Genomic DNA, 12,980 nt, shown 5'->3' with positions numbered 1-12,980 from the left:
CCCTGTATAACTCAGCCTGCAGCCTTGTGCCTTTATATGGTCACAGAACAACCCCTCAGTGACTTCTAATATCCTTATCATTTACAGTAGGGGTACATTATCCCTTATAATACATGAGTGATACTCAGAGTTCCCTGTATAACTCAGCCTGCAGCCTTGTGCCTTTATATGGTCACAGAACAACCCCTCAGTGACTTCTAATATCCTTATCAGTTACAGTAGGGGGTACATTAGCCCTTATAATACATGAGAGCAATTTCTCCACTAAGAGAATCCCCCTGCTTGGGCCATGAGTGGAATAGTGTTTGTGTGTGTGGGGGGGGGGGGATTACAAACTTAAAGAAAACCCATTTCACTCAGTGGCTGATTCCTCTCCTCCCGCACAGATTTGGGGGTTTTTTTCCTGCAGGAAATTAATAAAAACAGATTATTTGTTCAATTTCAGCCGAGCTGCGGGATCAGTCGACGGGGGCCATTCGGAAAAGTCGCTCGGTAGCAAAAAAAACAAAAATACTTTTAGAGTGGGAAATAAACACAACAATTTAATTCTCTCCTCTTATAAACAGGCTTTCTCTGTTTCACCATTAAGAGGATTTGGAAAATTCCCCACACACTCTATAATCCAGGACACACACATATACAGACACACACACACACACACACATACACACATACACACACAAACATACAGACACACACATACACACAGACAGACACACACAGACATACACACATACACACACACATATACACGTATACACACACAGACATACAGACACACACATACACACAGACAGACACACACACACACACACACAGACATACAGACACATACACACACAGACATACAGACATACAGACACACACACTTACACAAACACACAGACATACACACATACACACACAAACACACACAGACATACAGACACACACAGACATACACACATATACACATACAGACATACTCACACAGACATACAGACACACACACACACACACAGACATACAGACAGACACACACATATACACATACAGACACACACACACACACATACAGACACACACACATACACACACATACACATACAGACATACTCACACAGACATACAGACACACACACACACACACACACACACACACAGACATACAGACAGAGACACACATATACACATAGAGACACAGACACACACAGACATACAGACACACACACAGACATACAGACACACACACAGACATACAGACACACACACAGACATACAGACAGACAGACACACACAATACACATACAGACACACACACACACAGACATACACACATATACACATACAGACACACACACACACACACACACAGACATACAGACACACACACACACAGACATACAGACAGACAGACACACACAATATACATACAGACACACACACACACACATATACACACACACACATATACACACACACACAGACATACACACATATACACTTACAGACACACATATACACACAGACATACAGACACACACACATAAGTGACAGTTTTTAAGAGAGATTGACTTGACTGTCTTGTGAGCTTTCTATCACTTTGTGGAATTAAAAGGACTTTTCCCTAAGGCTGCTGAGATTTCAGTAAGTGAGCACCTGGCAAGGCATCAAACAAAGGCAACGCCGCACTCTCCAAGCTCTATTAATTCATGTCAGCATTACAAACCTACACCATGGCAATTAACCTCTCGGCTTCCAGAGGCGCCAGGTTGGGGGAAAGGCTACAATCCAATATTTATTAACTTTTCTCTTAAAAATTGTCAAAATATCCCGCGGATCTTTATAAAAATGAAACAAACAAGCGTTGACGGAATGATTTATTCCCCTGATTTTTTCTTTTTGTGTGTGTTATTATATAGTGTGACTAATGGGTCTCAGCTTGGGCAGCCTGGTGGGTAACAGTGGGTAACACTGCTCTTGTGCAGCCTATGGGGTTCCAAGTTCAATTCCAGCCAGCGGCCTCTCTGTAAGGAGTTTGTATGTTCTTTCTGTATTTCCTCTTGCGCTAAATAATATACAGGGTAATTGACTCCTGAACTGACCGAATCCTAATTTGCATATGCAAATTAGGGGTGGGAAAGGAAAAAGTGTGAAATTTTTTTTTCACTTCCTTGTTTTGTGATGAAAAGTCACGTGATTTCCTTACATATGCAAATTCGGATTCGGTTCGGGATTCGGCCGAATCTTTCACAAATCTGGCTGGAATCAGTTCAGCCAGACACAACGATTCGGCCAAATCCTGCTAAAAAAGGCCGAATCTCGAACCCAATCCTGGATTCGGTGCATCTCTACTTACAATCTAATTTTGACTACAGAGGAGGAGGAGGGTGACTGTCAGTGGTGTAACTAGAGTGCGCTGGGCCCCCTGCAAAAAAATGTTCAGAGGGGCCAATCCCCATCCTCTCACTTCCCAACCCGCCTCCATCCACCCATGTCCCGCCTCCACCCTGCCCACTCCCTGTTCGACTCCGCCCAATCCTGCCTGACTTGCACTCCCCTTCCTTGCCGCAGGTAAAAGAGTGTAGCCCAGCTTTTCTCCTCTAATCTGGTATTTCAGGGGTAAACTCGGTCCTGCGGCCCCGAGCTGTAGATAGTTATTATCCCCAGAAAGGTTACAGTAAAAGTGAGCTCCAGATACACAGGGGTAATAGTAGAAAGGAGAGAGCAAAACTATAAAACTGCGTGAGAATAGAGAAGGAAAAGCTGGAGGAGCAGAATAATTAAAGGGCATGAAGCTCCTGTGTAACAGTCTTATAAATAGTCCAGAAATGCTTGATTATCTTACTCAGGGGTATTTAGTCATCCTCTGACCTCAGGTGGAGAACAACAGGGGGACAAATCACCCCTTTCTGCCTCACACTGCTTTGAATTAGGGATGCACCGAACTCCGTGGATTTGGTCCAAGATTCGGGAGGAATTCCGACTTTTTCAGCTGAATTCTAACTTTTTCAGCAGGATTCGGATTTGGCCGAATCCTTCTGCCCGTCCGAACTGAATCTGAATCCTAATTTAAAAACCACGTGACTTTTGTCCCAAAACAAGGAAGTAAAAAATGTTTTCCTTCCCATACCCAAATTGCATATGCAAATTAGGATTTGGATTCAGTTCTTATTCGGACGAATCTTTCGTGAAGGATTCAGGGGTTCGGCCAAATCCAAAATAGTGGATTCGGTGCATCCCTACTTTGAATACTACTGAATGACAAGAAGCACCCTACTGAACACACATGAAGCAATGGCTGGTGGGTCGCAGCACCCAAATGTTTAAGGGAGTTTCTTTGCACTGAGGTCTATGTGAGCATTCTGCAGTATGTGGAGCAATGACAGGTGGAGAAGGGTGTTTTGTACTCCACCTTACAAGCAGTCCAGGGAAGGTAGCCAAACATTGGAGTTTTGGACCTCCCCGTTACAAAAAAATTATGATTCAAGTTTGGGTGGAGGGTCTGATTTGCATAACTAATTGGTTGCTAAAGCATTGGCTTTTCTTGTCCTTTAAAAAGGAGAAGTAGGACAAGGTCAAATGGGGTGATTGTGAGCAGTTGTGACAGTCCCGATTTTAACAGTTCAGCCGGCAGTCTTGGATTGTTACTGAAATGTCCCGACTTTCTTTTTCTCTTTTTTCCTGCACTGAACAGCCAGAAAAATATACAAAGTTTCTAAAACGTAATTGGCTTTTGGCACAGAGCCCAGAAAACAGTATGTGGCAGGTGCACTTCGATACATTTGTAACAAATTAAGATAAGCAAAGAAACCATTGTAACAATTTTAGATAACTTGCCGCTTAAAGGGCAATTCATCGTCATTAGCACAACTGTAATAACACATAAAAACCACAGAAATGGGTTCACGCTTTCATAACCTGCCTAATTTTGTTAAATGAACATGGTAATTAGGGGGTGTGGCCACAAAATGGGTGTGGTCAAACAATGTTGCCGCACTCCGAGCAGCAAATCTTTGTGTCCCTTTTTTCCGAGCCTAGCGACCAATTAATGCGGCACGTGAATTGGATGCTGGCACGCCAGAATTGGACGCCGACCCCTCCCTACCGACCCCCTCCTGACCCCTACTGAACCCTCCCGACCCCCACCAAAGTGTTGGCGGCAGCAAAAGAATGTGGGACAGATGTGTATTGTCTCTGGGAAAAGACAACGTACAAAGTTTAAAACCCAAAGGAAGAAACAGGCGGCCAAGAAAAGGAACGCCGTGCTGATCTGAACAGAACCTGCTAAGTGATATAAAAGGCACAGTGTCAGCTCTTCAACAGGAAGAACCACTTCCTACGGGTACCAGCAGACCATACACCCCTTGTTCCGTGACCTGAAGTCCCCAGATGTTGCTTTACTACAACTCAAAAAATCCCGCAGCAGAATCATAGGTCATGGTCTGGGTGTTGTGGTTCAGCAAAATCTGGGTATGCAACATTAAAGGGATACCGTCATGGGAAAAGTAAGACTTCCTTGTTCTCATTAAAGGAGAAGGAAAGCTACGGAGGCATTGTGTTGGCAATAGATTATATACTGTGTATCCTGTGCTTGAATGGCTGCCCCCATGGCTACACAGCAGCTTGTTTATATAAACTATAGTAGTACTTATTTGTTATCTACTGTGTATCCTGTGCTTGAATGGCTGCCCCCATGGCTACACAGCAGCTTGTTTATATAAACTATAGTAGTACTTATCTGTTATCTACTGTGTATCCTGTGCTTGAATGGCTGCCCCCATGGCTACACAGCAGCATGTTTATATAAACTATAGTAGTACTTATCTGTTATCTACTGTGTATCCTGTGCTTGAATGGCTGTCCCCATGGCTACACAGCAGCTTGTTTATATAAACTATAGTAGTACTTATCTGTTATCTACTGTGTATCCTGTGCTTGAATGGCTGCCCCCATGGCTACACAGCAGCTTGTTTATATAAACTATAGTAGTATTTATCTGTTATCTACTGTGTTTCCTGTGCTTGAATGGCTGCCCCCATGGCTACACAGCAGCTTGTTTATATAAACTATAGTAGTACTTATCTGTTATCTACTGTGTATCCTGTGCTTGAATGGCTGCCCCCATGGCTACACAGCAGCTTGTTTATATAAACTATAGTAGTGTTTCTGAAGTAAACACACCAGTTTTACCAGTGCAGGGCAACACTTGTCTTTCCTTTAAAACCCAATTTTTTTTTTGGTGTTACTGTTCCGTTTAAGGGAACACTCTTTCTAGCCAGGCCTCTCCTATTCATTTTCCAGTCTCTTATTCAAATCAGTGCATGGTTACTAGGGTAATTAGGACCCTAGCAACCAGACTGCTGATACCACAAACTGGAGAGCTGCTGAACAAAAAACAAACTAACTCAAAAACCACAAATAATAAAAAATGAAAACCAAATGCAAATTGTCTCAGAATATCCCTCTCTACATCATACAGTATATAACATTATGGGCGGGGGGCATAATGTTACATCCCTGGGCACCCAGCAAGGTAGCACAGTATATTTCTGGGTCCCATCACCCTCTGTATGTGTCAGAGGTGGGAATGAAGACCTGTAAATCCGCAGGACCTGCTTCCCCTGTTGTTTGGCCACTGCATAAAACAATTTTTGGCTTATTAGAATGTGGTGCAGCTCTTTGTGTGCTCGGCACATGCACAATATAAACAGCGCGTGCATTATTCATTATATTAGCACATGCTTTAGTGAGCTGTAAGCCAAACACATCCTGAAATAATGCACTACTCTACTCGCTCACTAGACCTTAATGTAAACTTTCCCTAAAAATAAACAGACCCCGAAGGTTTCTGCGCATCCCCCTGTCTCTCATTTTTCCTAGCGGCTCTTAGATCTCTCCTTGTATACACTGCTGTGTTCAGATCACGGAACAAATGTACCAAAATATGTTCCATATCCTGCCTTGCTGTGAAAAAAAACGAGTCCAACAGGATTTTTGTCCTTTGCTGTTCTCTGCACTGCTGGTTCTGACTCAAAGCATAGCACACAACAAACTGAATAGTACAACTCCCAGTACCCTGTCACAGCCTTTAACATAACCCTCCTTTAAATCTTTAGTCCTATGTCAGTACAGAGGTCCCCTTGGGCTCCCAAGAAATCTACATAAAATAAATCTGTACAAAACATGTGGGCCCTGAAAATAGGGCCAATTTCTTCTAGTTCCACCGCTGCTTCGCACCAAAGGCAACACTGTATAATGAAATTCTACAGTGATACAAAATGTGGCCTGTGAATAAACAAACAAAATAATCTGACTAAATGCAGGGCCCGACTGAAGACTTTATTCTGTATATAGAAATCCATCTCCCTCGCACTGTGACACGCGACTCTGTATAAACACCATGAAAGTCTCTTCCTTCAGACAACTCAGCATAACAGTCTGTTCCCTGGAAATAACTTATATCTGGGGAAATCTGAGCTTTGTATTATATACACTTCATGCCGTTATTCTCAATGTGTTCATACTATATTATATATTGAAACCATAAGTATAGGAAGATGGTGCCTATAGTAACAGTGGGATAATAGTCTCTGGGAAGGGAGTGTGACTGTGGGATAGCAGGTATAGTAGGGAGAGATGGTGCCTATAGTAACAGTGGATAATAGTCTCTGGGAAGGGAGTGTGACTGTGGGATAGCAGGTATAGTAGGGAGAGATGGTGTCTATAGTAACAGTGGATAATAGTCTCTGGGAAGGGAGTGTGACTGTGGGATAGCAGGTATAGTAGGGAAAGATGGTGCCTATAGTAACAGTGGATAATAGTCTCTGGGAAGGGAGTGTGACTGTGGGATAGCAGGTATAGTAGGGAGAGGGAGAGATGGTGTCTATAGTAAAAGTGGATAATAGTCTCTGGGAAGGGAGTGTGACTGTGGGATAGCAGGTATAGTAGGGAGAGATGGTGCCTATAGTAACAGTGGATAATAGTCTCTGGGAAGGGAGTGTGACTGTGGGATAGCAGGTATAGTAGGGAGAGATGGTGTCTATAGTAACAGTGGATAATAGTCTCTGGGAAGGGAGTGTGACTGTGGGGATAGCAGGTATAGTAGGGAGAGATGGTGCCTATAGTAACAGTGGATAATAGTCTCTGGGAAGGGAGTGTGACTGTGGGATAGCAGGTATAGTAGGGAGAGATGGTGTCTATAGTAACAGTGGATAATAGTCTCTGGGAAGGGAGTGTGACTGTGGGATAGCAGGTATAGTAGGGAAAGATGGTGCCTATAGTAACAGTGGATAATAGTCTCTGGGAAGGGAGTGTGCCTGTGGGATAGCAGGTATAGTAGGGGAGAGATGGTGTCTATAGTAAAAGTGGATAATAGTCTCTGGGAAGGGAGTGTGACTGTGGGATAGCAGGTATAGTAGGGAGAGATGGTGCCTATAGTAACAGTGGATAATAGTCTCTGGGAAGGGAGTGTGACTGTGGGATAGCAGGTATAGTAGGGAGAGATGGTGTCTATAGTAACAGTGGATAATAGTCTCTGGGAAGGGAGTGTGACTGTGGGATAGCAGGTATAGTAGGGAAAGATGGTGCCTATAGTAACAGTGGATAATAGTCTCTGGGAAGGGAGTGTGACTGTGGGATAGCAGGTATAGTAGGGAGAGATGGTGTCTATAGTAAAAGTGGATAATAGTCTCTGGGAAGGGAGTGTGACTGTGGGATAGCAGGTATAGTAGGGAGAGATGGTGTCTATAGTAACAGTGGATAATAGTCTCTGGGAAGGGAGTGTGACTGTGGGATAGCAGGTATAGTAGGGAGAGATGGTGCCTATAGTAACAGTGGATAATAGTCTCTGGGAAGGGAGTGTGACTGTGGGATAGCAGGTATAGTAGGGAGAGATGGTGCCTATAGTAACAGTGGATAATAGTCTCTGGGAAGGGAGTGTGACTGTGGGATAGCAGGTATAGTAGGGAGAGATGGTGTCTATAGTAACAGTGGATAATAGTCTCTGGGAAGGGAGTGTGACTGTGGGATAGCAGGAATAGTAGGGAGAGATGGTGCCTATAGTAACAGTGGATAATAGTCTCTGGGAAGGGAGTGTGACTGTGGGATAGCAGGTATAGTAGGGAGAGATGGTGCCTATAGTAACAGTGGATAATAGTCTCTGGGGAAGGGAGTGTGACTGTGGGATAGCAGGTATAGTAGGGAGAGATGGTGTCTATAGTAAAAGTGGATAATAGTCTCTGGAAAGGGAGTGTGACTGTGGGATAGCAGGTATAGTAGGGAGAGATGGTGTCTATAGTAACAGTGGATAATAGTCTCTGGGAAGGGAGTGTGACTTGTGGGATAGCAGGTATAGTAGGGAGAGATGGTGCCTATAGTAACAGTGGATAATAGTCTTCTGGGAAGGGAGTGTGACTGTTGTTGGATAGCAGGTATAGTAGGGAGAGATGGTGTCTATAGTAAAGTGGTAATAGTCCTGGGAAGGAGTGTGACTGTGGGATAGCAGGTATAGTAGGAGAGATGGTGTCTATAGTAACAGTGGATAATAGTCTCTGGGAAGGGAGTGTGACTGTGGGGATAGCAGGTATAGTAGGGAGAGATGTGTCTATAGTAACAGTGGATAATAGTCTCTGGGAAGGGAGTGTGACTGTGGCGATAGCAGTATAGTAGGGAGACGATGGTGCTATAGTAACAGTGGATAATAGTCTCTGGGAAGGGAGTGTGACGTGGGATAGCAGGTATAGTAGGGAGAGATGTGTCTATAGTAACAGTGGATAATAGTCTCTGGGAAGGAGTGTGACTGTGGGATAGCAGGTATTAGTAGGGAGAGATGGTGCTATAGTAACAGTTGGATAATAGTCTCTGGGAAGGGAGTGTGACTGTGGGATAGCAGGTATAGTAGGGAGAGATGGTGTCTATAGTAACAGTGGGATAATAGCCTCTGGGAAGTGAGTGTGACTGTGGGATAGCAGGTATAGTAGGGAGAGATGGTGTCTATAGTAACAGTGGATAATAGTCTCTGGGAAGGGAGTGTGACTGTGGGATAGCAGGTATAGTAGGGAGAGATGGTGCCTATAGTAACAGTGGATAATAGTCTCTGGGAAGGGAGTGTGACTGTGGGATAGCAGGTATAGTAGGGAGAGATGGTGTCTATAGTAACAGTGGGATAATAGTCTCTGGGAAGTGAGTGTGACTGTGGGATAGCAGGTATAGTACACAGCGCTGATAATGGAGTTGCTGCCACCTGGTAGTAGGAAGAGATGACAATGGAAATCTGGAACTTGTGCATGTGAGTATTTGTATAGGCACTTGTGTATGTAGAGAAGGCACAGTGAGCCTTGGAAGTAGAGGTGTAATTAAAAGTTAACAAGCTCATGTAATTTTGGAAATAAGATATTTTTTATAACAATTGATTGTAATGACCCCTAGTGCTCCCTATACCTCATGGCCCCCCTCTAGCTGGTTGCACTTTGGTCAGATATGAAGACAGGGGCAGTGCCAATATTACACAAGCATTGGGGTAAAATCATCCTTGGGGCCCTCCTGTCCTATATTGAAAGCAAATCCTCCTGATATTGCCTAACCATGTAAGAGAAGTGCTGAATTGCTGTATCACAAGGGGTCTTGGAATGACCTATTATTAGTAGGGATGTTAAATTCTCTAATGTTTCTGATTTGATGCAGAAGAGGAGAGTATTCTTGTATTGCTTAACCTTGGGAGGAGGGGGAGGGGTGTTCGTTTTAGACCCCGATTCTGGTTTAAGTTGATATGGGGGGGCTCTTTATGTTTCCCAGTTGCCGAAAATCCTGGTCCCTTTGCGCTTCTCTGCCCGACGGCGGCGCATCTGAAAGCGTTGAGTGACCGGGGGAGCAGGAGCAGAACAGTAGCAGAGCAGGAGCAGGAGCAGGAGCAGAACAGAAGCAGGAGCAGAGCAGGAGCAGCAGCAGGAGCAGAACAGGAGTAGCAGCAGGAGCAGAACAGGAGCAGACTCGGAGCAGGAGCAGGAACAGGAGTAAGAACAGGAGCAGAACAGGAGCAGACTCGGAGCAGGAGCAGGAACAGGAGTAAGAGCAGGAGCAGCAGCAGGAACAGGAGTAAGAGCAGGAGCAGAACAGGAGCAGACTCGGAGCAGCAGCAGGAACAGGAGTAAGAGCAGGAGCAGAACAGGAGCAGAACAGGAGCAGACTCGGAGCAGCAGCAGGAACAGGAGTAGGAGCAGCAGCAGGAGCAGAACAAGAGCAGACTCGGAGCAGGAGCAGCAGCAGGAACAGGAGTAAGAGCAGGAGCAGAACAGGAGCAGACTCGGAGCAGCAGCAGGAACAGGAGTAAGAGCAGGAGCAGGAGCAGGAGCAGGAGCAGAACAGGAGCAGGAGCAGCAGCAGGAACAGGAGTAAGAGCAGGAGCAGAACAGGAGCAGACTTGGTGCAGGAGCAGCAGCAGGAACAGGAGTAAGAGCAGGAGCAGAACAGGAGCAGAACAGGAGCAGACTCGGAGCAGGAGCAGCAGCAGGAACAGGAGTAAGAGCAGGAGCATCACAGGAGCAGAACAGGAGCAGACTCGGAGCAGCAGCAGGAACAGGAGTAAGAGCAGGAGCAGAACAGGAGCAGGATCAGCAGGAGCAGTCGAGCTGGGGGAGGAGGGAGTTGGGGGCTGAGCCGCGGTGTCTCTCAGTCTCTTCCCTCTGCAGAATCAGATCCCTGCCAGTAGCAGCAGCAGCACAGCACTCAGTGCGGGATACGGAGCAGCAGCATCATCATGTCTCCCCGACCCCGCCGCACTGACCCCTCCGTCTCTGCCTGAGCAGCTGTTCCCCCAGGGCTCGGACTGGCCGAGGATGCAGAGTTTCTCCGCTAAGGGAGGCAGCAGAGACACCGACCAAACGAGGGGGTTTGATGCAATTATGGGGATCAGGTAATAACCCGAGACTAAAGGAAGAAAGAGGGAGATAGAGACACCCCATATCATTAGAGCTTGGACCCCCCTCTGACTGATCATTAGTGGCCGACCCCCCCACCCCAGAGACCGACCCGCCGCTGGATCCACATCTCTATTTCTCTGTTATTGGAGAGATAAATCCCCCCAATCCCTGGAGAGAGCCCCCCATTCTTCAGTGGAGACAGAGCCCCCCTTCAGTGAAAACATCACCAGCGCTATCTCAGCTCCTCATCACTGGACACAACCCCCTCCCCATTATTGGAGACCCCACCAACCTTCCTTTTCTGAAAACAGAATTCCCCAATAACACTAGAGACCCCTCATTATTGGAGACAAACACCTTACACCCCTCTTATTTGAGAACATTCAGACAGAAGCTCCTTGGAGACCAGACCTCCCCTATCTGGGCACCAGCCTCTATCTGGGCACCAGCCTCTATCTGGGCACCAGCCTGCTTCCCTGGGCACAGAATTTCCCTGCACTGGCCAAATCCTCCCCCTCATCCAACTGGACACAGCCCTGATCTCTGGACCACTGCCTCTGGAACTGGACCTCTCTGCTGGGTGGGCACAACGCTTGGACAAGGCCTTCTCTTGAGGATTTATCTGGAACCTTTTATTTTTTGAGAGATATATATATGTTTGTAAATGGTCAATGAAAACGAGAGGATGTACATTCCAGAGGGAGACCACCCAGGTGAGGAACAATCTTACACTATTTACACCTATAATGTTCAGCTCCAACAAGTAGCCGTCATCTTAACTGTGATCCACAGGTCCTACCAATGTCTGTCATTGCCCATGTCATCATGTTGATATTGACCTGCTGGCCATAGGGGGTGGCTGTCAATCTAAATCCTAGCGACGGTTGAAGGGCCTAGAAGTAGAACATCATGATGAATATATTTAGCATGTTCAGGAGGTAGATCTCCCTTTGACTGGGGGTAGAGGGGGTTTAGGTGTCCTAAATGCACCTCTGATTCTTTTGGGTGTTTCTGAGGTTCTACTTATTGAGCCCGTTGGGTGGCTTAGAGACAAATTAGACATTGGTGGTGGGGCACTTTAACATTTTAGAACAGGGGTCCCCAAACTTTTTTATCTGTGAGCCAAATTCAAGTGTAAAATAATGTTCGAGAGGAACATAAGAATGCAAAAAGTTCCTGGGTCTTCCAAATAAGGGCTATGGTAGCCCCTATGTGGACTTGCAGCCTACAAAGGGCTCTGTTTGGTAGTACACCTGGTTTTTATGCAACTAAAGCTTTCCTTTAGAATTCAAAAAGAAACACCTGCTAGGAGGCCACTGGGAGCAACATTCAAGGGGTCGGAGAGCAACATGTTGCTCACTAGCCACTGATTGGGGATCGCTGTTTTAGAACATTCTCTTCTGTAGGAATGATGGTTTGGCCTAAATACTGTTGGAGTGGTACAGCTAAGGGCTACTTTCCCATTAATACTGTAATGTTATAATGTTTACTGATACTATGTTAGCTATTCGGTAACAACAGATGAGGATGCTGGTACCTCCTGAGACCTGAAACCTCTGCAGAATGTTCTAGTTGGTCACCCTCATGGGCAACAGAGAGTTGCTCAGTACTGTAGGCCATGTTATTAGGACATGATATTGTAGGACATCATCTATTTTGTCAAGGGATACTTAGTCCAACTCTCATGCAGTGCATGATGATAGGATCTTCAACTCCAGTAGTGCATCTAGTTCATGGTGTCAGAGCACTTAATGCTCCTTGAAGACACGTTTTTTGGTTCTGTAGACCATCATTACCAGAGAGGTACAAAATATTGCAGGACACATTTAGTTTTATAGTGTATGGGGGGTACCAAAGAGTGCTAGTTACACCCCTGTCTATAGTATGGTACTCTGAGGTCCAACTCACCAGTGGAGAATGATACTAGGTGGTTCAACTCTTCTGTACTACTTGGTACTAGGGGATCCAATTTTTCTTGTAGTACCCTTGGTTAGGTGGTCCAGCTCGTCTGCAGTGCATGGTAGTAGGGGGTCTAACGCTGTAGCAGTCCAGCTCTTCTCTTCTGCAGTACATTGGATTTGG

General features: G+C 45.5%; 1 protein-coding gene across 13 annotated transcripts in view; it reads left to right on the top strand.

Annotated features, from left to right (window-relative positions):
• cacna1c.S (calcium channel, voltage-dependent, L type, alpha 1C subunit S homeolog) overlaps nucleotides 1-12,980 on the top strand; it is a 233,288-nt gene that overhangs the window by 28,890 nt on the left and 191,418 nt on the right. For 11 of the 13 annotated variants that reach the window (XM_041587927.1, XM_041587924.1, XM_018254824.2 and 8 more), the window contains exon 1: nucleotides 10,662-11,611. The exons of 1 other annotated variant lie outside the window; for it this stretch is intronic. In XM_041587927.1, the coding sequence (XP_041443861.1) occupies nucleotides 11,563-11,611 (49 nt within the window). In that variant the 5' untranslated portion in view covers nucleotides 10,662-11,562. Of the gene's footprint in view, nucleotides 1-10,660; nucleotides 11,612-12,980 lie in introns of those variants that run through there. One more of the 13 variants, XM_041587922.1, reaches the window with a different exon arrangement.

Source organism: Xenopus laevis, chromosome 3S, assembly GCF_017654675.1.
Source record: "Xenopus laevis strain J_2021 chromosome 3S, Xenopus_laevis_v10.1, whole genome shotgun sequence".
Taxonomy (NCBI): Eukaryota; Metazoa; Chordata; class Amphibia; order Anura; family Pipidae; genus Xenopus; species Xenopus laevis.
This window is presented reverse-complemented; position numbering and strand designations above follow the sequence as displayed.